At 37.6% G+C, this 21643-nt stretch overlaps 1 protein-coding gene across 2 annotated transcripts in view; it reads right to left on the reverse strand.

Moving 5' to 3' along the window:
- Nucleotides 1–21643, reverse strand: part of TNPO1 (transportin 1) — a 58609-nt gene that overhangs the window by 35526 nt on the left and 1440 nt on the right. Inside the window, exons 2-5 of one of the 2 annotated variants that reach the window (XM_013192093.3) lie at nucleotides 19482–19500; nucleotides 19218–19306; nucleotides 4986–5135; nucleotides 949–1055 (exon numbers count right to left, since the gene is read on the reverse strand). In XM_013192093.3, the coding sequence (XP_013047547.1) occupies nucleotides 949–1055; nucleotides 4986–5135; nucleotides 19218–19306; nucleotides 19482–19500 (365 nt within the window). The remainder of the gene's footprint in view (nucleotides 1–948; nucleotides 1056–4985; nucleotides 5136–19217; nucleotides 19307–19481; nucleotides 19501–21643) is intronic. The other variant, XM_066988582.1, reaches the window with a different exon arrangement.

A 21643-nucleotide genomic window follows, 5' to 3' on the forward strand; every position in this document is an offset into this window, starting at 1 on the left:
TACCACAGTAAATGTGGTAAGTTAAATGTAGAGTAAAATTGAAACATCCTTGAAGGTTTTCATCCTCTAATACTTTCATCTGTAAGCTCTCAAGCTGGGCAAATAGCTGACAAGTGCTAATTTTCATTTTAGCATGCAATATTAATTTATTTTAAAAAATGCTTAAAAGCTGTTTCTTATTTGAAAAACCACCTGGTGCAGGAGTATCTGATTTTATTTATATATGATTTTATTACAGGGTAAAACAGAACCGTAGGTATGATGGTCTATTTGAGTCTCGCTTTTAAGTGCTTTTTTCTTTTTGTTGGGAAAACAGCACTAAAACATTATGTAACAGCATGATACCTTGGACCATCATTCTATCTCTAAGGATTATTTTATCCAAAATGCTTCACATACTTATGGAGACAGTATCAAATAACTGAAGTTGTGATCACAGATTATTTTTTATTTTTAAATCAGACGACTTTTTTTCTTCCTTGGTTTATAACACTTAGGTTGGTATTTAATTCTTTTTCTTCACATACACTGAAGAAAGTTCACTTCACACTAGCCTGATACAGCAATGACAGATCACTTTTCCAGATGAAGTTATATGAACAATGAACAACTGAAGCATTTAAGTAAGAAGAGTCAAGGTCAACTTGATAATGCCTAAATGATTAGGCACCACAGAGCATAACTTAAGGACACTTCCCACCTGAGATGCTACCAACTATCCATCTGCAGCCTTATTCTGCTTTTATGCAAAGAAAACATTCATTTGAATGAACGTTGAGAACGAGGAATGAAGGTAGAATAGGAAGTACCAACTTTGAGCCACTGTTATCTGAAGAGATTATATATGTATGTACATATAAACAGAAAATACTATTCATATAAACGTTATCTATGAAGAGACAAAAATAATCAATTTCAGATAATCTATTTCAAAGTAAGTCTCCTTACCTCACAAGTATTGTAATCCTCAGAATCCAACAAGCTGCAAAGCTTTGGTAAGAGTTCAGGCCAATTCTGCAATTCCCCTTTTGAGGCAATGGTTGTTATCAGAATGCCTAAGTGAATCAGAGGAATGCAGGAAATGAGATTTCATTTTCACGTTTCACACTTTTTTCATCTCCCCCTCTCCACCCTCCCCTGCCTTCTCAAAGAAGAAAGGAATTAAGAAATGGCAAACATAGAGATAGGAAGTAGATTTAATTATGAATGATATTTGAACGGCTTTGAAATGCAAACGCTGGTCGTTTCTTCCTCCTACCATGAAGGGCTCAGACTTGAGAACTATGGCAGAAAGTAATTCCAGTTAAGGAAATAACCATGTCCAAACACTAAGACAGGTTTGACTGTAAAATTACAAAGCACTATAAAAATCCTGACCTCCAGTAAACAGAGAATCCACCTTAAATTGCCTCTTATGATACAAAAGCACAAACAAAGGAAGTACTTCAAAATGGTTGTCATTATTCAGCAAACTTATAACCTAGTAGTCAAGTTGTGAACACACAACTTAACCATGTTTATATAAACCATTATGGAAACATGTTAAGAGTGAAAAACCTGTTAAGAGCTTTCATACTGTGGCAGGTCATCCAGTGACCATCTGTGGAGGTTGGCTGACTCAGGTCCAGCAAACAGATAGGACAGGCCAATGAGTCACTAATTCCATTTCCAGTATACACAGAAATTCCAAGAAAAACAAATCAGAGGACAAGAACAGGGAAGGCTGCTTAAGAACTAGTACAGACTTTATACAAGTCAAAATTTAAATGTTAGAATAATTCACTACTAATACTGGTAGTTATGCCTCATCCCATCACTGGGAACCACTGGAAACAACCTGGCTCTGTCTTCTTTGCACCCTTCTTGCAGATACTTACAGACATGGAGATCCCTGGAGCCTTCTCTTCCTTCCCTAGGCTGACCAGTCAGTCCCAGCTCTCTCAGTCTTTCCTCAGAGGAGAGGTGCTCCAGTCCCTTCACTATCTTTGTGGCCCTTTGCTGGACTCTCTCCAGTATGCTAAAGTCTCTCCTGGACCTGAGGAATCCAGTATTTGAGGTGTGGCCTCACCTGTGCCGAACAGAGGGAAAGGCTCACCTCCCTTGACCTGCTGGCAATACATTGGCTAATGCAGCTCAGGATACCATTAGTCTTTGCAGCAAGGGCACATTGCTGGCTCATGCAATTAAACTGAGCGTCACAAAGTAGTTTCTGACTTTTGACAGGTTTGAGTAAGACCTGAGAGTTAAAGCGGGCCTCTCCTTCTGACCAACATTCTAAGCTCCGAGTTTATAAATTGAAACTGAAAATCTTTAAAGACGGTCTTTGATGTGTACTGAACTTCACATCACCATTACGAATCTGCTGCTATTTCACTTGACAAATGTGAAATATAACATTAGCAGCAGCTTGGTACCCTATTAGCCCAACATACGAGAAAGTCCAGAGGGATGTCAGAATTCGTTAAAAACAGAAGTGCAGTTGTCATGACAGCATCATTTTCTCATTGTTTCAATTATATACAACCCTAATTTATAGCACCAGCTCTACCATAAAAAAAATGAGTATGAAGTAAAAGCAGCTATGCTTCAGTACTTTCATGCCAATAACAGAACAGGGGAAGGCTTTTTTTTTTTTCCTTTCAGGTGGTGTTTTGCCTCTGTAGCTCCTAAAAATCTGATTTCTGAACTCCTTAATTCTAAAAAAACAAACTTCATGACAAAACCGCCCCACAAAGAATAATCATTAACTTTCATTTCCTTTCTACAGTGAAGCTCTTCAGTCCTGCCACTTCAGTCCTGCCACTTAATCAAACTATTTTACTTGCTTGCTTTTAAGCAGGACCTGACCAAGGTACAGTCCTGACCAAACCAGAATTCCTAGGAAGTTCTAAAAATAGTCAAACACCTTCTAAATAGATGCATTTATTTCCTGGTTAACTTGGTGGGTCCTCAACACATGCAGCAGTCCTTTTTAAATTTGAATCCATATTTTAACATTGTCTTGAGGGTTTTTAAGATCTCTACTACACTGAACGTAGAAGTTTTGCACAGTTACTCATGTTGGGGTTAAAAAAAGCATAACACTAAGTGAGGAAAAAATAACACATTTACTATTCAATCTTAAGTCACTGTTCTAAAACTGACTCTATTGCTGTGTTCATTCTCTTCTGTGAGATGACTTCTGACAAGAGAACTTATCAGCTTGCCTCCATCTTGATCAAAAGGTATTAGCTTTTGTCTGGTAAGCACCAGAGACCACAAAGGAGTGAAGGCTGCATTACTTCCCTGATGGTATTTTGATGCTGCTGTATGTGCTTGTTTTCCTCTCAGAGTTACAGAGATCTTTGTTATGGTTGTCCCATTAAATTGATTGTGCTTGAACAGCAAAAAACTACTCATCTCAACGAGCAGCTCTGACTAGTAAATGCCAGCTCATATGCTAATAAGCTGTGTAGGTAGGTAGTAACATTTACACCTTGCTGATATCAAGTCACTGGTGGGTATTGGACCAAGATCACTATTAAGACAGAAGTCTTTAATTACTTCACACAGGAAGGTGCAATGCATGTGCTAACTAGGAATCCTTACATATGTATGCTCACAGCTGATCACTTCGTATGCATCTTCAGAGTTCGTACCTGACTGAATAATCCCTGCAAGGATCCCTTAAAGCTCAACAGTAATTTAATTATTAATCCACAAACTATTTTTACTAGGAGAAATCAAAGAACTGATTGAAAACAATTAAACGACCCCTGCAGAAAAGCAACCAACACCAAACCACGAAACAGCCCTAAGACAGCACTCCAAATGGAGCTGGAATATCTCCTTTAGACAGTTCCATTGTACGACACTGACAATTCCTACGAACAAATAGTAAGCACAACCTCCAGCCTGAAAGTTTCTACTGTTGTTAAGGAAATGAGACATTAATAAAAATCACAGTAAATCAGCTTCAAAAGTGATGAGACAGCAAAAAAACAAAAACAAAAACTAAGAGATGGGCAATTTTCCTCTAGCCCAAAGTAAATAACAGAGCTGTCCGGGGAAGCAATCCTACAGAGCAGACAAAAACAAAACCAAGTGACTCTAAGGGAGCAGTAACTGGTAGATTATTTTATATGCTTGCTGAGCCAACAGGAATCAGTTGATACGAGCTGAATTTCTTCTGAAGTGGCACATGCTCTCTTTCTTCCTTTTGTAATCAACTATATTGTTAATGCTTTTTTTTACTTTTTTTTCTAGTTTTTTGGAGCAGACAAGGGGAATTACTGCAATGACTGTAGTAATTAAGGAAAATCATATTCTCAAAGAGCAGGCAGAAAAAACCCTCTGCTTATAAAAATAACAATAATGCACACTTGCAACATTTTATGGAAGAGGTACACTAAAACAGTTAGGAAATCAGAACTTCATGTAGCAAAAAAAAATAAAAACACTTGTAGATGATGTTCCAATCACCACAATTTATCTACTGTTCTCTAGAAGAGGTGTTTAAAAGCAGAAGCTCGTTATGTGAACGTATGTCACACATGGTACAGTAATTATGATTCCCTGAAGGGGTATGAATGTATGTGCATACATGGGTGGGGAGGGAGGAAAAGAAAGCAGCTACATAAGTATTTAATTGAAGCAAATGGAGTGCTAAAATCGTTCGGAAGTCAGACCTTTGTTCCTATTTTCAGGTACAAAAAACAGCAAAGAGCTGAGTTTTAGTAGATTTAAGTAAACTTATTTTAGTTATATTTTAAGAGATGTGAACTGAATTGCTAAATCAACTTAAGAAAACAGGAAGCAAAAATAAGTCCAACTTGCACATATTCATACTGAACGTTAATATCTGCATTGAAACATTCTGAAGTTGCAACAATTACCAGAAGCAAACAGTTTCAGGAGTTTAACAACTCTTTAGCCTTCTAGTGAGGCTCCAACTCATACACTCTGCATACTGAAAATGTTACCGATATCAGTAAGAGCAAACTCACCTACAGTAGCTCTAATCAAGGGAGAGGAATCACCAATGTTGTTCAGACATTCACTTTTAATGAAGTCAGTTACTCCATTTGGGAAGTTGTGGAAGTGTGCTTTTACATTATTCTTCAAGATAAGACCACTCAAGGAACGTGTTGGTTCATCTGCAACAGAAAATAAGTTACATTCAACCTTCAATCAGCTCACAGAAGAATAAGGCAGATTTCCAAACAATGCAACAAGAACAAAGCTTATAGTGAGATATTAATCTTATTTCTTCCTCCAACTACACCCATCTATTTATGTAGCAAAGCTTTCCAGTTTCAGAATCCAGTATTTCCATTTATTCAAAATTAGACTATTAGTATTGCCTATTCAACATTTTGAGATACAGTTTTCTAGATATAGGCAGGGAATAGATCTGAATTCACAGGGTAAGAGAAAAAACTTGACTCCCTGAGAAACAGCGTTTTATTTTTCTACAGAATATTGAACTCCCTTCAGATACCAGCTGTTCTACTGATCCATTAAATTAATAACTAAGATGGAGACAAAAAAGGCTTTAAACACTGTTAACAGGTGTTACACAGTGCAAACTGTAAGAAAAAAAGCTACCAGAACAGACCTAAACAGAGTAAAAATTCAAATTAAGACCACCTTGAGTTTCAGTTCAAGTTTGAGTTCGCTGAGTTATTTTTTCCTGTGTATTCCTCTAAATTACTGCGACAACAGGAAGAATGGAAAAAGAACAGCTGAGACCTTTCAGTTATATTGGAGTAGGCTTGTGCTTGGTTCTTCATGAGAATGAGTAACTTCGTATTACTTCTAAAACACGCTGAAAGTAAGATCTGGATGTTCTATATAGAAAGTTTATACTATAAGAACCTTTACATTTACAGCAACTCTAAACAGCACATAAAGGTAATTTTAATTAGTATTTTAGTCACATGTTTGAATTTCTTTTGCTATTGTTCATAGCCCTGACCTGGGCAAGAAATAAGGATATTCAAAGTTTATTTGCAACAAGAATTTACAGTTTTCACACAGATCTATTGCAGGTTTTCAAAATGATTAATATCCAAATAGAATAAAGATAAGTAAAGTAAGATATGCACTTTTCGAAAATATTTTAACATTAAAGTTACTGCATCACAACATAGTACTTTCAGTACACCCTGATGTCTTCAACATCTGGCAGTCAGACACTTTTGTTATGATCAGGGCTAATTAAAACAGAAGCAGCCCTTCTCAGGACAGGGTTTTTTGCTTGGTTGATTAGAAATTAAAGTTAATTTTAATCAACTTATCTTATTTGAGCTCCAAAACCAGAAAGCCATCAGGCACTCTTTAATCTAGTTTCTATGTTCATATTTCATTTTTCCTGAAGAAGCATTATTTTTTATGCTTTGTAACTACAAATGTATTGACTCAAAAACATAGCTTTTGTATAGAACTCATTTTTATAAACCAGGAAGCCACACACTAAATAAGTATTTGAAACAATTATGCAACTTTACCTACACCATAGGTTTTAAGTACCATCAAACTTTTAACTAGCACAAAAAAAAAACCCAACAACAAGCAAACAAACAAAAAACCCATATTGTTTCATTTGTATAGTGTAGCAGCATTTCAAGGGCCAACAAATTTTCTGGGAGAATGAAAAAGGAGGGGCAAAGAGTGTTTGCTATTTTAAATGGAGACTAGATGAGTGGAGCAGCTTTTCACAACCACAGAACTTGGTTATGACTTGTGACAGACAGTATAACTACTACTTGGCAAATCAAACCAAATAATTCCATCATTTTTTTCAACAATTTGAAGATATCATCAACAAAATTCTGTTAGAGAATGACCTACAGAAACAAGTTCCCATTTGAATGCATGATCAGCTTCAGTTTTGACTGAAATATTTACTGAATTAGAAGTAAAATCTCTACATCTACTATTAAACCAATTTTGTGTGTCAAACTCTGACTGCTTTACATAACTGCAATCCACTGACAGCACATCTTCAAGAAATCCAGTGCTCCGTAAGCAATTAAAATTGTGTCTATGTGTTTGGCCAGGATAGAAGCCAGAGGAGTCCTTCTTTAATTCCCATGTGATTTAAAGTCCTTGCAAGCCACAATTTATGCATCATCTTAGTGACCAGTTAGACACAATACAATAATTGCTCATTCTTTTATCTGCCAGCAGTATCTTCTTAGGGGTGCAGGAGGTCAGAGTTACGTCCGAGGTCTGATTAGACACGATATGTTAGCCGCTATTAGTATAAACTAATATTAGCCAGAAAATACTAAGCACTCCATTAAGGAAAAACAGTTGCCCTTTAGTATGCCTGGACACGATTGCAAAAGTGACAAAACAACAGCTTCAATTTAACCAAGCAAAGATACAGGTACTAAGAAATTTCTCAGATTAGCCAGCTGGTTTAAATAAATATCAAGTCTGCCTTTAAGAAAAATGCTGCTGAAGTACTGCCTTATGGAGCATCCTATGGAGTGCAGCAGTATCAAGTATGTCAAATCCATTCCTTTAGCCAAGATAAGGATAGAAAGACTATTCTTCATAGTAAACATTTATCGCAGACTTGCGAAGATTGCAAGGGATTCATACCAGAAGTCACATCTCTGTCAAATGGCAAAGAACAAGAAGCAAGAAAAGCAGAAAGATTAAAGACAAAAAACAAAGCCAATTATCACCATGCTGAGAGGTGGCAAACAGATCACAAAGACGGGCCAAAGAGACTGCTAAACAGACCCTGACTATTTAAGCTACAGAAGCAACACAGAATCTGATACTCAGGCATTTTAACAACCACACCACAGTCAGAATCTTAGTTTGAGAAAAAAAATTTCTGATACCTCACTGCACGAAGATATCTATGGAATTCAGGGCATTCGACAACTTAACAACTGCACTGTCAGAAAACAATAATATAGGTCTGAGGAGTTTTTGCTGTAACACCAAGATTACAAGCAGATGGCCTAAGAGCTGAGTAAGACAGTCTTCAGTCTTCATAGATTTTGTGCTAAGTTCTGTCAGCCATATGCTTCAGCCATCAAAAGAGATCGCAGTCTTGCCTCCTATCTCAGTCAGCCCTGAAGTATAGAGTGGACAAGAACACACAGTACAAGAAAAAAGGGAAGTGAAGCAGACCTCTAGCATTTGATGTCATCTTCACTGCCAAATTAATCAGCAGAAGATCCTCCACTCACCTTACCTCACTTCACAATATAGCTATTCAAATATCACGTGGTTTTGAGCAAGTTTTCAATTCCCTTGCAAGGCTGTAGTACTAGTTTAAGGTTTTAATGGCTCACAGAGTAAGTACTTAAAACAGTATTTAAAAGCACTGCTGTACTAGCCTTAAAGAACGAGATTGTGCCCTTAAATAAACACATTTCCTCTAATCAGAACGTGTATGATACTGGGTATATATGTGAAAGCAGTGCATCTTCTGTAGTTCACCTGAAAGTCCAAGAGAGCTCAGAAAAAGACTACCATGCAAAAAAACACATGAAACATATGACTGTGTAAAGTGATTTATAGACTCTTACTCTGACCAGTAAAATATCCATAGAAGTAGGCATGGGTGCCATGATGTCAGGGTAGTGTTCTGCCTGAGTGGACAAGACGTCACGCAGATACATATTAAAGAGTGTTTATTTTTCTTCATAGAATTACAGATGAAAAATGGTTTCTCCTACTCATGAGGGTAGGTGTTGGTGTCTGACCTAGGCTGTGATGGCTCCTAAGAAGCAGCACCAGCACCTCTTTGTAGATTGTCAGAAAGCAGACTTGCTGTGAAATGTTATGACGACGTCAGAACAGTTCCAGTGGGTTACCTTGCAGTGCTGAGGCAGGTGCAATTGATTAACTCACCACTCCCGTGAAGCCAAATCTAGCCCTATAAAAGGAATGCCAGTTATCAATTCTCACACTGTTCATGTGCAAGTAACAAAGCCATCCCTTTAATGCTAATTGGAGAGGAACACAGAAAAAAATACCAGCAATAATAGTACACACTGTATTTTTCCTACCCTCGGAGCTGAATATCTTTCCCACAAGCAATCTGAAAAGCCACGTAAAAGTACATCTTGATCCCACAGTCAAGATGTCTGATGCTAATAAAAACTGACTTCATTAACTGGCCAAGAATTACTCCTGCTTTTGCGAAGCATTTTGAAATTCTTTCTCCTCCTTTTAAATGGCAATTCTTACACTTCAGAACCCCATTCAGGTTTGACTCAGCTGTGCCTTCTGCTTTCACAAGTTATTCAGGTACAACAGTGTCATGACAAGAGTCATAAGTACCAATAATGGCTGCAGTCTGCATTCAGCTCAGTATAGGCAGCTTATGACAGCTTAGCCCTGCAGCACCTGACTGAGCAATGCTATTCCTTCTCAGTGAAATTGGTTGCTTCATCTGAAACAGCACACAGCGACCATTCAAGCAGGTATAGATTCAACAGAGTGTATTTTTACTTCAGTATCTCCAAGGAAAAAGCATTCACCTAACTCCAAGTGATCAGAAGGATGTTCTTCTCTTAATCAGAGGATCTACTACTGCATGGGCAATTCTGACTCGCAGGCTTTAAGTCTCAGAGAATTTTTAAGCATTCCACAATGGTCAAGAGCCAGCAGTGTGCCATAGAAGTCGAGAGGGCAAACTCCATTCTAGGTGCATTAAACATAGCATAACCAGCCAGTCAAGAAAGGCAAATTCTCCCACTATATTTAGTATTGGTGTGGTCTCACCTTGAATGCTGTGTGCAGTTCTAGGCTCAAGAATAAGGAAAGGATGTTAAGGTACCTGAATGTGTCCAGAGGAGGGCAACAAAAATTGTAAAAGCTGGAAGATGGTAATGGCTGGAAGTCATATCTTGTGACATGTGGGTTGTCTATTGTGGAGAAAAAGAGGCTGAGAGGTCACCTCACTATTCTCTGCAGCTTCCTGAGGAGGGGAAGTGCAGAGGGAGGTGTTAGCCTCTGCTCCCTGGTCACCAATGACAGGACATGTGGGAACAGTACAAACCCAGGGGAGGGTCAGACTGGACATGAGGAAAAATTCTTTTACTGTGAGGGTGATCAAACTCTGGAACAGGCTTCTTAGAGAGGTGGCTGATGCTCCATGCCTGTTAGTGTTCAAGAGGCATTTGGATAATGCCCTCAATAACACGCTTTAACTTTCGGTTAGCTCTAAAGTGGTCAGGCAGTTGGGCTAGATGATCTTTGTAGGTCCCTTCCAACTGAATTGCTCTAAATGACTCGATGATCCTTGTGGGTCCCTTCCAACTCGGGATATTCTATGATTCTAAACGGTAGACACTCCAAGCTTTCCCTCATTTTCCTCCCTCCACAAGGAAAGGTGACTGTGGAAGTCTGAAGTAGAAACTGAAGAATAAGGAGGCTGAAGATGGATTTCAAATGACTTGGAAGAACAGAATCAGCAGAGCCACATATTGAAGCTTCTCAGATAGTCTCATTTTAATTGGCATTCTAAATAGCAGATCAGTCACTTTGCTCATAATAAGAACTCTTGTGAAGGCAAAGAGTAAAACAAAAAAGTTAAATTTCTCAAGTAATAATAACAAAAGAAACTATATAAAGGAGTATTGAATTAAAAGCATGTATCTGCTCCCTAATTTCTTATTGCAGGTTTATGCACATCTGTTTAGGAAGAACAATCGCACTAGTGCCAAAACCCTACACTGCCATTTGCCAGAATGCAACCTAAAATAGCAAACTGAAAATACGAGTTCAAGTATACAGAAAAGTCAGAAGAGGAAGAAAATATGCCAAGTGCAGGTTCAAGAAATAAAAATGACGGAAGATTGCCTTAATGAATTAGTTACTCATTACAGGGGAAGAAGCCTTCCTGGCAAGGAAGTCTCAGAAAAACGAAGTAGTTTGTCTTTATAACAGAGACCTGTATGTGCCTGCAAACACAATTTTTTGTTAAGATATACCTACAGAATGTAGACAGCAGAAGTGGCCAAAACTTCCAACGCATGGCATGGCATAGTATACAACACCAGTGTTGCTGGGTATCTTTTATTTTGTACTTCCCAATACTCACTTCATAGTCTGAACAGTATTCTGAATTACCAAAATTGATAACAAGGCCTTATTTCATTCATCCAATTAATCCTTGTGTTCCAACAGCTATTCATATAATAGATGTCATGTTCACCTTCAATATAGTCAGAGAGTGAATAAACTTCTATTCATCTCACCAAGCAATTTCTTCAGAGAGATTAATTACTCTAATTCCTAATTCATTCATTGCCAAAGACTGGCTAGGTCGCTTCCATCACAAAGCTCATCGTTTCTTTTTCCAATGCACTTGAATTAGTGCTAAGGTACAGACAAACAGAACAGCCAGAGAATTATAGTCTTTAGATGTTCTCCAACTGCAACAATATCCTGTATTTGTTACAGAGTTTGGGATATTGTAGCAAATCATACTGTCCTTACACTGAATTTCCATTCGGTATTAAGGATTCTTCTCTTCTTTGGTAGAATTCTAGCACCAATTCAATTGCTGGATCAGGAGGTGATGCATAAAATGGCATTAAAGAGCTGAGACAACCAGTTTGTGGGGATACAATAGAGAAGCTGAAAAGAGCAGTAAAACCAGAGAATTCTTTAAAAGTTTCATGGTTTTGCAAGCCTACAGAGATGTACACATTTTTGCACTGTTTGACCCATGGCCATTATTGGTTAGAATGAAAAAAATTGTAGACTAACCAATAAATTAATTTTTGGTCAGCAGTTCTTCAGTATCTTCAGAAGCAAGGCTGTTGCCACTTAAGCAATAAATATGCAACACTCAGCATCAGCAGAACACTTCCAGCCTTGTTTTGGTATCTTACAGACATTCCTATACTTAGGCAACTGTGTCAATTTTTTTTTTTCCCCATGACTCACAGGAATCAACGGAGCACTGATTAATTTCAGACCAGCCACTACATTTCAAGGTTGTTAACATACTCAGATACACTGAATGTTTTGAAACATCTCCAATCTCATTTCTGACTGGATAGTGTACCATACCACTTCAAGCTTAAAGTATTATACTCAAGGTTACTTAAAGTCCCAGGGGAAAAAAAAATAATTTTTTTTTTCCTGCTGTAAAGCTCATAAAGGTATTTCTGTACCTGTCACTCTGAAGACAACATTTATCTTGTCTCATGACACTGCTCTGTCAGGATCTTTATTTTTTTGGTTTTAGCTGTTACAAGACAGCCTATTTTTCAAAAATGGATCAGAAATCTTCACAAACAAGAGTGACACTTGTGATGATTTTTAGAACATTTTGCATTTGCACATATTAAATCCACACCAGTAGTTAAAACACACAGCATGAGCTTATTTCTAAAAAAGCCTTAACAGCTTTGAGAGCAAAATGAGCACACTGAGCAGTTTTCCTTTTAAATAGAAGTTACACCCTAACAGTTAAAGTTACCAATATTACAGGAGTAAGAGGGCAAAATATAAGCCATGCTTATAGTCAGTGTATCACCATCTGCAAAGTGAATAACACTACTCTTATCTCAGTCACTTAGGTGTTGGTTTTTTTTTTTTTTTAGCAATCTACACATGTATGTTTTAACAAAGAGAGGATGAAAACCACAGCAGAAGACATGCTAGTCTCAAGCAGCTGAGAACTGCACTGAAGCAAACTACTTGGTCAACAGAAGTACACTTAGAAATCACACCAGCAATATCTTCCCTCTTCTCTAGGGAAACACCACATGGGGATGGTGGGTACTGGCTTTTTAAGTATGCTTTGACATGAGAAGCAACAAAGCAAATGTCACTGAGTGAGAAAGTATGACTTAACAGAAGTATACAAATAAATGCCCCTTGTAGCAGACTACATTCAGCTTTTGAGATACATACTAAGGTAAGACTTTAAAGAGATGGCTGAATACTTCCCACTTACCCCAGAAATAAAGCCACGTTTTTTTTGGAGCCAAAACAAACCATACACTAAAGACCACCTGAACTTCAGAAGAAGAAAAAAAGTTTGATAGCCTTAATAATCAAGGGAAAGCCTGAGAAATTCTGTCCTTTCTTTTCATAATACTATTCAGAGAAAACAGAAATTCTAAGATTTCTCCTCCCAAAATGACTTTGCTTGCAATGAACAGCACCTTTGAAGAGCCTACACCAACGTAAGCAGATCAGTGTACTGGGTTAGAAAACAGGTACTTACAGTCAAAAAACTTGTTACTGTACCTGCTCTTTTTCAGTATTTTCCTTGTATGGGTTTCAGGAATAAGGAAAGAGATAATAATAGAGATCCCATACTCTGATTCTGGATGCTCACAATAAGGATTTCCAAGAAAGCATTCCTGAACCATTGAATCACATAACACAATCCACTGGTAACTTCAAAGTTTCTTTCAAGACTCTAAAAAAATAAATAGATCTGTCATTTCTCACCTATGGCATGTATACCATGAAACTGCTTAGGAGAAACATTTTACTGAAGTCTGTATTACAATACCCCTGTGGGGACACAGAAAGGAGTGAAAAGGTGAAAAAGCATGCAGTTTTCAGCGCTCTGATCTAAAAAAATTAATCATCTCATGAGTTGGTTTCCCTTAAGAAACGTATGCACCTCAATTACTTTTTGCATTGATTCTAATACCGAGGTGAGATTTATTTATTTATTTTAATTCTCAATATATCAGAATTTAAGAGCAAAATATTTCACTGTTGTTTCACTATGACACTATACATTCTGTGTAGCACTTTAAATTCTAAGTAAGGATACATTAATCTGAGTTTAATTCTGAATTTTAATCCCATCAGATATCAGATTCACTCCTTGACAGCTATTTTAGTATATACAAGTGACATCATGATGGATGATGGGTTTTGTGGGTGATTTTTTGGGGGTGGAGGTGTTGTTTTAATTTAAAAAACACCTTTTTCTGGTTTAATCCTGCTCATCAAAAATACCTTCCTGAAACTGAAAGCTGGTTAATCAACACATGATCTCACACAGGCCTTTTCTTACTCAGCTTCAAAGACCTTTCAACACCAACGTGCCAAGTCAAAACTACTAGCCAGACTACATTTGAATTCCAGCACTTATCAGAAAATATTCACTTTAAACTTACAGAACCACTCTGGATCCCAGTAATAGTTTAGGAAAAGCCATTCCAAATTCCACCTGCAGACCTAGATGAATCATTAGTGTCATTATTAATAGAAAATAAGCTACCATGTGTGGCAGCTTCTATTGAAACAAACTTTGGCTGGGGAGGATGGACAGGAAAAATACTGACAAACCTTCCCATGGTAATGTTCCATGAGCAAGTAAGGTACTCTGAATAACGAAGTGACACATGAAAATAGAGTGGTTGAGACACTGTTCTATTTTCAACTATTTATCCTGTAGCACCTATACGAAGTCCATTGGATTATGATCTTGGATCACGTTTTAGTGACTGACTCTTCAGCCCATCCTAAAGTGGGAACTCCAATCTTTGGTCTCACTAGTGTTATCTCTGCAGACAGATTATACCCTAGTGTGACGCAACAGGATAAATAATTATGGCTACATGGGCCAGCAGAATGATATCAGGATCATTATGTGTTTGTCTCAAGGTATGTTGCCATTAGCCTAGATCCTAGCAAAAAGCAGAGCAGTGAATCTAAAGGACAAAGTAGAAGGAACCCAACTCAAGGCTTTAGAGACACTATCCATAAACTAACAATGACTTCTGTTGCTTGTCTAAGCAGGATAAAAGACAGATCTGAGAAAGGACTTATTTGTTTTTTTAACTAGAACTTTTATTAGTAGTCATGTTCTTTTTTCACAATATAAAGAGGTATTAGGTATGTCAAATCTTACCTAAGAAGTGGTAAGCTTTGACACAACTTCGGTTCTTCCAATTCTTATATAAAACATCCACCATCTTGAAGGCCACATCAGGCCCCGTAGAATACCACAGTAGTTCTGACACATTATAAAGACAACTTTCTTTTTGCTGTCCCTGAGTTGTGAAGACCCCTATTCTGGCATGGATACAAGTGTAAACATAGTGGGCATCCTCCACAGAGATTATAAAGTTGCAATGTAGTTTCTCTTCATAGTTGAACAGAGAACTGTTGCCAGGAAGCAACAGAGTAGTCTTTGCTGATGCAAGCACACCCTGTCATCTCAGAGTATGCTGATACAACATTGCATCAACCAAGTATCATGCCACAATTATGACAGTCATCACATCCAATACTCCCTAACTGATATGTCGAATTCATGAAAATTAGTTGAGTATTATTGGTGAATGACATTGGTCATCACTTTCTGATAATTTAGTGTAAGCCTGATCATCCTCTCATTCACAAAGTTCAGAAGGCTGCAGAAGATAAAGTAAGGTGTAATTATAGGTTAAAAAATAATAATAAAAAAAAATCACAGGGAATTGAAAGGATTTTTCTACAAAAGCCAAGACAGACAAATTAAGAAGGATGCTATTTTTGCCAGTGTGTTTTCAATGGGAAGAGGGGGGTAAGGTATCTATCAAACATTCACTTACAGAAGGCATAAACCAATTAAGGTTTTGATACAGAAAAACTTGAGGTATTTCATCATTTGCGTTAGTAAGGTCTGAAACAAAACCCAGAAGTTCTGCTTACAGATTGAGCCACCTATATTATGATACCTAGAAATTCTTCCTCTGATCCGCCTCGTGCTTCAGATGTCTTGAGCAAGTGCCTCAAAGCACCATAACTAGAGACCAGGACTATCTGCAGCAAGATAGTAAAAAGGCTCAGTTTTCAGATGTTTTCTTGTCCTTTCCTTCAAGGTAACAGAGTTGTGACTACAGAAGGAAATATGTAAACAAGGAAAGGAGGATTTAGATACACGACTGGGAACAAAGAATGAAAGCTCCAGAAAGAAACGAAGAACAACAGAAGCAGACATGACACACCGGACTATTTCAGTCAACCACAAAAAAAAAAGGGGGGGGGGGGGGGGGAAGAGAAAAGGATCTGAGAAGCAGCAGTAGTAATACGCACACATTCCAGCAAGTTACTTATTTACAGAAGACAGGCTTACAGGGTTCTGAGCTCAGTTCAGGGGACATCTTAAAAAAAAAAGAGAAGAAGAAAGATGCCAGGGGAGCACAGCACCACTACATTATCTGCTAGGCTTTATACCTGTCAAACCAGGAAGAAACAGCTACAATAACAGAAAATCTGAATGATGCTTTCATTTACAAACAAAGACAAGCTTCTTTCAAACATTTTTCAATTAACATAGACTTCATCTTGCCCAACTGAGGATGATCTCTGAGCACCATACTTCTTGGGAGTTATCTTCTAGAGAGCTATACCTCAGCCTTCAATGATTTGGGATCATATTTTATTCCATCAGCTTGCCTACTGTCTGACTTTCAGGACAGCATGCTATTTCCTGGATATTTATTTTTTTACATTCTATGATATTTATAATGTCAGGATTAGCATTTCTGAAGATAGCACTGCAAGTCTGGACAAACAAGTAGAAGAAAAAAAAAGCTCGGGCATTCGTTAGCTATAAGACTGGCCTTATATTTCCACTGATAAATTGCAGCAGGGCAACACCTGTATTCAGGAAGATCCAAGCCTTTATCAGCTAAAAAAGGCTCACAGAAGTTTAACACCAAAACCAAAGCAAAACCCACATTATGTGCAGTAGTACCACAAGAGACCTAAAACCTGCATGTTTTAAGCATTCAGATACAGGAACTTTGTTCGGACAAAGCTAAGGCTGGAAGGGAAAATAAAGTTACACTTCCTTCAACTGGAAAGTAATATTTCTGGTACTAAAAAAAGGCAACAACTTGGTACAACCTTTGTTGCAATAAAATAAAGGTGCTTAAAATACGCTTATATGACAGCTCCTGAATGTAGAAATTCTGTAATGGTGGATTAAAATGCATCTTTAAGCACAGTTTTCTAAACAGCAGTTTCAACAGTGGCAAAAATTCCATCAAAGGTTAGTCACACCTGCTATCAAACCAAGTTATTTTTTGCCCCATGCACTAGCTACCAGACCACTTTAATTTCCACTGACTAAACTGTCAGTCATGTTAAAAGCTTACTTCTGTGGCCCCTTTTGCTGGGAAGTTATGGCCATAAGAAAAGCATGACTTCCAACAGCACTGATCTCTCAGCTGTGTCATGAAGCACACTATTTCCCTTCTCTAGCCAACAGACTAGTAGGACAGATTGCCAAGAGAAACCTCCTCAGGATAGACAGTGAAAGAATACTTTCCCAGTTGTAATGAAGACAGGGTCCATCACATTTCCCCTACTGTTCCAAGAGCATGCAAGAGTAACAGCAGTTCTAAAAGTCTCTTTACCTTACTTGGCAGGACTAATAAGGGATGGAGAGCTGCTGGCCCTTGGATTCAAAGCAAAACCAGCCAACAGTCCTCTGTTATCCCTCATTAGTCTTATCTACGCAAGGTAACAAGATATTTGGAACTTGGCAAACTGTGAAAAATACCACCACTGGACTCTATTATGACACAGAATCACAGAATGGCAGAGGTTGGAAGGCACCTCTGAAGATCATCTGGTCCTACCCCCTTGTTCAAGCAGGGACACCTAAAGCAGGCTGCCAAGGACCATGCCCCACCTTCAATAATCTGAAAGTTTCCTGACCTTGAAATAGAAAGCTGAAGAAGACCAGCTGCCTTGGACAAAAGATTATGACTGAAAACGTGACTGATGCAGGACAAGATCTTCTCTGAAGCGACATATTTCTCAGTAGTCTCACGGAAGACTACATGATGTACCTGAGAGCCATCAGTGCAGGATGATCCTAGACAGCTCTTCTTAGAAGTTAACTTGCTACTTCTCAGTTTGGTTGCCTCCCTCAACCCACCAGATCCTAAATGTTTCCTCCCTGCAATGTAAGAGCTTTAAAACAAACGTTTTGTAATGATTAGCATCTCCTACCTTTCATTCCATTCCGAACAAATTAATGTGTATAAACATTAAGAAGGGGTAAAAAGATTATTGGATAACCTAAGCAGATCCATTAGAAAGAGAGATCCTGACATCATTAAACGTACATCAGTACCTAGAACCTCAAGCACAAACGGTGAGCAGAACAAAGAAGGGGAAATTAGCAGGTTAACCACTGTTAGAAAACATACTGAGAAAAAAGATGTGAAGCAACCCCCTCACCATATCCTTTGTACAAATTCCAGATCCCAGTACCAGACTTGCTTTGTGTTTTTATTTTTCTGTTACTGGTTTAAAGCACACAAGCAATTAAAGTATGGTACCACATTCATTAACATGTAAGTGTTGGGTACTTTACAACTACACTACCAACTTGCTCAATAATTTATTATCTTGGCTGATTCAGGTCTTGAAAGCACTCTCTCAAATTTCAGAGATTTCCCCAAGGCCTTAAAGATTATCGGAATACTTCCTATGCACACAATCCAAAAGCACTGTGATTTGTCATTAATGACAAACATAAAAAAGCCACATGTGCTAAAACAGGTCCTGAAATAAATCTCTCTCACTAGTGAAGACCTCACAGATCAGTAGCTGTAGTACACTGGAAAGAAAATCTTTCACATGAGTTTACCAGCAGGTAGAAGCTATGTAGTATGCCATACAGAGCATGTACTAAGGTCCATAAGAATAAGCCCTCAGTAAATACTGAGTGGATTTCTAACTCCATTTTACTAGAATGACAGGGAGATGGGGGTCTGGGGAGGGAAGGAGGCGTTAACTAGAACGCCATTTTGCAAGAAAGACTTCAGGATAAAGGTTCTGACAGGCAGCCTCTTCAGACAACTCTAGTATGTGATCTTCAAAATGTTTAGCAGGCTGATTACTAGATGATTTTAACTGGATCTAGCAGGATGTTTTTATGTTGTCTACAGTCACAATTCATCACCATGAAGCAAATTCATTCCATTTTTACTACAGTCTCAGAGAAGTATGATGCTCCAGCACTTCTGATAAGATTTCATAGGACATTCGGAGTGGAACCTATTCTAAAACTTTGAAACTACAAGCAGCAGTAAGTTACCAGACATTTTACCACAAAATTTCCTGAGGGGACAAGTTCTCAAAAGACTGCTGAGATCCACAAACCAGCAAACCGACTGCAGGAATCAGCTTCTTATTTCTTTCAAGGTAAAGAAAACAAAAACCAAACAAGTGAAAAATAGAAACAGAATAAAACAGTCCGTATCTCAAGAACTCACCTTCAGACTTCAACTTTGTAAGAACGAAAATCAGGTAGTTGTTGAAATCTGGATACTGATTGAGTTGTTCTAGTTTCTGAAGAGAGAAACTGTTAAGGAAAAGTAAAATCTTCCACATGCAGCTTTTATAGCTTTCCAGATACAATTATTATTAAATCTGTTGTGTCCTACTGTGTCATTTGAAACAGTTGTATATAAAAGCTTAAAATATTCCAAGTAAGAACAATCTGAAGACAGTCTGCAGTCTTCATACTGAAGCAATACCTTTTAGTTGTGGTGAAATCTGAAAAAATAAAATAAAATCCAGGGACATAAACAGAAGTTAAAAGATTCTTAAAGAAATATTTTTAAAACCATTAAAAATCTGTTTCTGTATAGTTTTGAATTTCAGTATTTACAATCAGAAGCCCGCCAAACTATGGAATCCACTGAGACACAATCCTACAACACATTTCTTGTTTTTCTCCACCATAAATAAAGCACTTTAGCCTATTAAAATCATAAATAGCTGTTTTATTTTAATGCTATTCACTTTCTTAATATTAGACAAACTTTTTTTTTTTAAATGACTCTAACTAGCTGCAGCCGGAGCTCTCAGCAGTGAGAATTTAATTGTAAATGCCTAGATATTTGTAACTAGTTTATTCTTATCCACCATCTCAAACAAGTAACAGAGAACTGTTCTTCCATATACATACCTGTTTTCTAGAGTGTCAGCTGTCTGAACGAGTGTCTTACTAGCAATACCAACCTCTTCACTATGTCCTTGGGGAAACTACAATAAGAATTATTATGTTTCTGAAGAGCTGTGAAGGTATGTAGCTGTTTTTCTAAAATTTACCATTTCTTCTGCCTCAAACTTCCAAGTATTCTGTGCTGTTTGTCTGGAAAAGCGATCTGGCATTCTCCCTATACCCTGTTCTTGCACCCTGGTATTACTTGATATGCTGCTCAACAATAGTATTGTAAGTATTATCATAAATATGCAGCATCATCTTCAAGTTACTGACATACTGATGATACCTAGTAGGTTTACACAATCAAGACGTTCAGCAAAAAATTAGTTTCTGAAGAACAGTGCTTGATTCACATGCATTGCATTGACTTCATTTGCAATTTAGCTGAACCTCTAAGCATTCAAATTAGGTAAAACCTTAACCAAATTCATCTGTTAGGTCTCCATGGCCCATTAGGTCCCTCACAGTTCTAAAGGATCCATTTCCTTCTAATGACCAACAACTAGTTTATCTAGTCTCAAACACAAACTTAAGAAACTTCTTCTTTAGATATTTAGGTTGTTTGCACAGAGTATTAACTTTGCTAGGGAAGTCTGTCCTCTCACCACTCAGTAACAGAGTAAAGCACACTTATCACAGCTACAAGTTATTTCCTTGTGAAACACAAGAGATGAGTGTAAACAGAAGGATGGCCATGCCAAGTGAAAGTAATACTGACTGTTCCACGTGGTGCCTAGAAATGATAAAACACACATCCAAAGATTAGGTGCCATGCCAAACAGCTCTTTCAGGAGCCAAAAAGTAGGGTACTGTGTCCTGTAAATTTTTTACTTTCTCCACAATTCAGAAAGATGACCACCAAAGCAGTCAGTTGAACATTACTAACATCTGCACATCAAAATGGCTCAAACATGAAGCAGCAGCAGAAGCAAGCAGAAAGAACTCAAATAGCAGTATTAAATTAGAATACACCTCACCAGTCTAGGAATCAAAGAATAGCTAACAGGCCATATTATCCTCAACAACTTCTTCACCTACATTAAATTTTTCTTGAAAGAAAAAAGAAAGTTAATTTCTTCATCTGACAAATGTTTGAAAGCCTTACTGATTCATAACTTAAATTAAGGTTTTTGGCTGACCCGTGCTCCCCCACTTTATTATATTTGAGTTCTGAGCACTTAAATATCAGAACTGTGTCATAATGAAAAAGCACAAGAGAGTACACTGATAATCTTACATTAAATTATCGACTGAAAGTACTTCAAATTTGAAACCATTAATCACCATCCTGCTTGGGCATGTTAATAGGTAGCACCCTACAATACAACAGCTATCACAAACGGACTGAAAGAATATTTATTTATTTAAAATTAAAGGTCATGACCTGTCAAGCTGTATTAAAACATTTTTCCAAACTATCATGTAATACAATAATAAAGTGTGCCACTGCTCTGCTTTTTACAGGCCTGCATACAAGAACCTCTTTGAAAGTAAGGTGTATTAACACAGCAGGGAATTACCACTAACATTTAAAAATTTCATACATCAATTTAGTGCACTTTTGTTTAAAAAAGATTCTGCTCATCTTTACAACAGACAACATCTACTATGTTGCCCATCCAACACCTACTCTGCTATTTTTCAACAAACAAAGCAGGTTATTTGAAGCTGAGCTGTGAAATGCCTTTT

This window comes from Anser cygnoides, chromosome Z (assembly GCF_040182565.1).
Source record: "Anser cygnoides isolate HZ-2024a breed goose chromosome Z, Taihu_goose_T2T_genome, whole genome shotgun sequence".
In the NCBI taxonomy this organism is placed as follows: domain Eukaryota; kingdom Metazoa; phylum Chordata; class Aves; order Anseriformes; family Anatidae; genus Anser; species Anser cygnoides.